This window comes from Vicia villosa, linkage group LG5 (assembly GCF_029867415.1).
Source record: "Vicia villosa cultivar HV-30 ecotype Madison, WI linkage group LG5, Vvil1.0, whole genome shotgun sequence".
Taxonomy (NCBI): domain Eukaryota; kingdom Viridiplantae; phylum Streptophyta; class Magnoliopsida; order Fabales; family Fabaceae; genus Vicia; species Vicia villosa.
In genome coordinates, this window is record NC_081184.1 from 1,314,607 (window position 1) to 1,317,576 (window position 2,970).

At 35.1% G+C, this 2,970-nt stretch overlaps 1 protein-coding gene across 1 annotated transcript; it reads right to left on the reverse strand.

Annotated features, from left to right (window-relative positions):
* Nucleotides 1-215: 215 nt before the first annotated feature.
* LOC131601097 (protein HEADING DATE REPRESSOR 1) lies at nucleotides 216-2,749 on the reverse strand. Its single transcript, XM_058872833.1, has 3 exons — nucleotides 2,499-2,749; nucleotides 743-1,068; nucleotides 216-641 (listed from the first exon to the last, which is right to left on the reverse strand). The coding sequence occupies exons 1-3, from the start codon at nucleotides 2,575-2,577 to the stop codon at nucleotides 417-419; spliced, it is 630 nt and encodes a 209-aa protein (XP_058728816.1). The 5' UTR covers nucleotides 2,578-2,749; the 3' UTR covers nucleotides 216-416.
* Between the last annotated feature and the right edge of the window lie 221 nt (nucleotides 2,750-2,970).

Sequence of the window (2,970 nt, forward strand, 5' to 3'; positions counted from 1 at the left end):
ATTTATTTTTTTCGCTCGACACTTCAAAAACGTGTCTGATACGTGTCGTATGTGTGTCAGTGTCCGATACGTGTCCGGTGCGGGGACACGCCTTCTAATTGGCGTGTCGGAGCTTCATAGTCCTTAACAGTTATCTGAGTTTAACAAAAAACAAAATTTTCCTACTGTATACCCAAATGTATTGAGCATTTCATGATTATTACTATAAGGAGTAATTTGGTTTCTGATAAAAAATAAATAAAATAACACTTTGCTTCTGTGTTTGAGATAAACAATTATGTTCAGTAGTGTTTGATTATCCCAATATTAATATTACTACTACTATATGCATTCTAATAACATACGTTGGAGAAAATCTACAAATGAATATAACAATCACGAGCATGCACACACTGATAGTATAAAACAATGCATCTTCAAGGTTCATCTTGGCCTTCACCTCCCATTTCTTGCCCTTCATCTGTCATTTGCTCAGTTTCTTGTATCATGTTCATAAGCATGTTCACTTGTTCTTGAAGCATATTGTTTTCTCTTTCGAGTCGAGAGCGCTTGCTTCGTTCGTCCACAAGTTGCACTTGCAAATGCTCAAGACACCGCGAATCCTCCTCTAGTTGTTCGTTTAGTCCATCTATTTCCCTGTCCTGTAACAAAAGTCGTCAAACGCAGCAGCCTCAGTTTCATGCGAAAAATGCTTAGATTGTGTTATTAGTACTCTTAGAGGAAACTTGGAATATAATATAACCTTTCTGTTCATTTCTTGGACGGCAATTCTGCGCATCTTTTCAACAACATCAACATTGACAAGCTTCCGTTTCTTTCCGATCAGCCACCCCTTTGGATAGTTTGCGGACTCAAAGTCAGGGGGAGGAAGCAAGGACTCAGCCGAGGGTCGTCGACCATTGATGTTATTTATAGGTTCTAATGGTTCAAACAAGGCCTTCCGACGTTCAGAAAGCTCAGAAACTTCAGTTGTGTCAAGCATCTCCACATTCGGAGGAGTATCTTCCTGTTGGCTGGGTGGCGTTTTAGCTTTATCTTCTGATGATACCTCTGAATCCCTACCGCTAGCTGCAGTGAACAAGTTACCATTTTTTTTGCCACTCATAGTAAAACTTTGTAATGCAAATGCAAGAAAAGATCATACAGGAAAACAACACTTTCAACAAATATTCGCATCCATAATCAAATAGTTGAGTTCATCTAGTTAATAAACTTTTGAATCGAAACAAAATATCCAAGATCGACCTCTCATTAAAACAATCTTTGACTCGACTTTACTCAAGAGGGTAATAATGTTCATATGGTTAGATGAACAATAAAGAAGAGTAATATCAAAACTGAAAGTCACACATGCAAGAAACCAAAAATAGAGGCCACAATAAAAAGGGTTAGTTGGAAGTGGAGACCACAGTTAGTTGTTCAATAACTGAACACAGGATAAGATAATGGCTACACTATCTCAACAGCCACATGCATTTCTATTCCTCCATTTGTACTTTACAAAATTCAATACATCATCAATTTCCATGATCCCAAAACTAACAATCTTGCTTAACTATCAATTTTTATTTATATAAGAATAGTCTAGTGGTTGAGGTGACAGACTTAAGAAGCTGAGTGATAAGAAAACTATAAAGCACCGAAACGGACATCGGCCGCAAGACTGACACAGAGACATTGCGGGTTTGAACACATTGCAGGGTTAAAACCTGCACCCTAGCATATCAAATATCAATATTGCAGATTTGAACTTGCGCCCAACATATATGAGCTGCAAGGAGGATTCGAGCCTGAGACCAAACATTCAGCTCGCTTACACTTCCCACAGTAAACTCTTTGTTAACATCCGTATTGAGTGTAAGACACTGAAACCACATTGATTAATATCGCGTGGCCTCGGTGCCTTACACTCGTTACATCTCTACATAAGCTAAAAATGAGCTTATATATTTTAGCTTTGAATATAAAAATATGAATCCCAATTATTGATTTGGAGTATATTGTTTGGTATGCCAATCATAACAAATAAAGCAGCTTAACGTAGAAGTCACACCAACTGTTAACTACTGTTTTACGCTTCTCTTCTAACCTACTTTTGCAGAAATTACACAAATCAATTCAACCAAATATAACAGAATGTTAAACTGAAAAGTAAAAACAAAAATTCAGCTTGCACAAGTTCAAATACACAAAATTTGTAAGAAGAATTTCCAGTTAGCATGTTAAATTTTACAAAAATTCAATACAAAAATCACCAAAAAAAAGTTCAATAAAATAATAAAACCCCCAAACATTCAATTATATGGTAGGGTTTGTGAAAGAAAATATTTAAAAAAAACCATAAAAGACAAAATTAAAAAGTGATTCACATATTGTTATGATTAAGTATATGTACTATTAATTAGTATTAACATTATAATATATAGATATAACAAAATATGAAACACAATTTATTTAAGCTAATGGATTTGAAGTTGAAGAAGACACATATAAGATACCTGATCTTCTTCTAGATTTCCATGAAATCTTAGGAGTTGAAACAGGAGAGAATCCATTCAAAACATCATCCATGACCATGGTTGCTTCAAAATTCAGCTCCAAAATGAAGACATAAAAAATAGACAAGTGTTGTTTGGTTTTATTTTTTCTTGTTCTTCACAACAACCTTATTACAAAGAAGATGCTGAAAATTGTAATTGTCGATGTCACGGGACCGTGATTTTCAGATATAAGGATTTTCAACGGTCCAGATTGTTTCTTTACTTGGGTGGAAATTTTTATGTCAGAGACTGTTTTTGTCTCTTTTTTTATGTTCTAATCTTTATGTGGACCCCGTCTCTAACTCCTTCCTTCCTTGTCTTTTTTTTTTTTTTGATAAAAGGAAATATTTAATGGGCGCGTGTTAGGTAGCATATGCTTTTGAAAGATCCCATCCCAAGTAACATATGGATTGTTATGATTTATGATCCA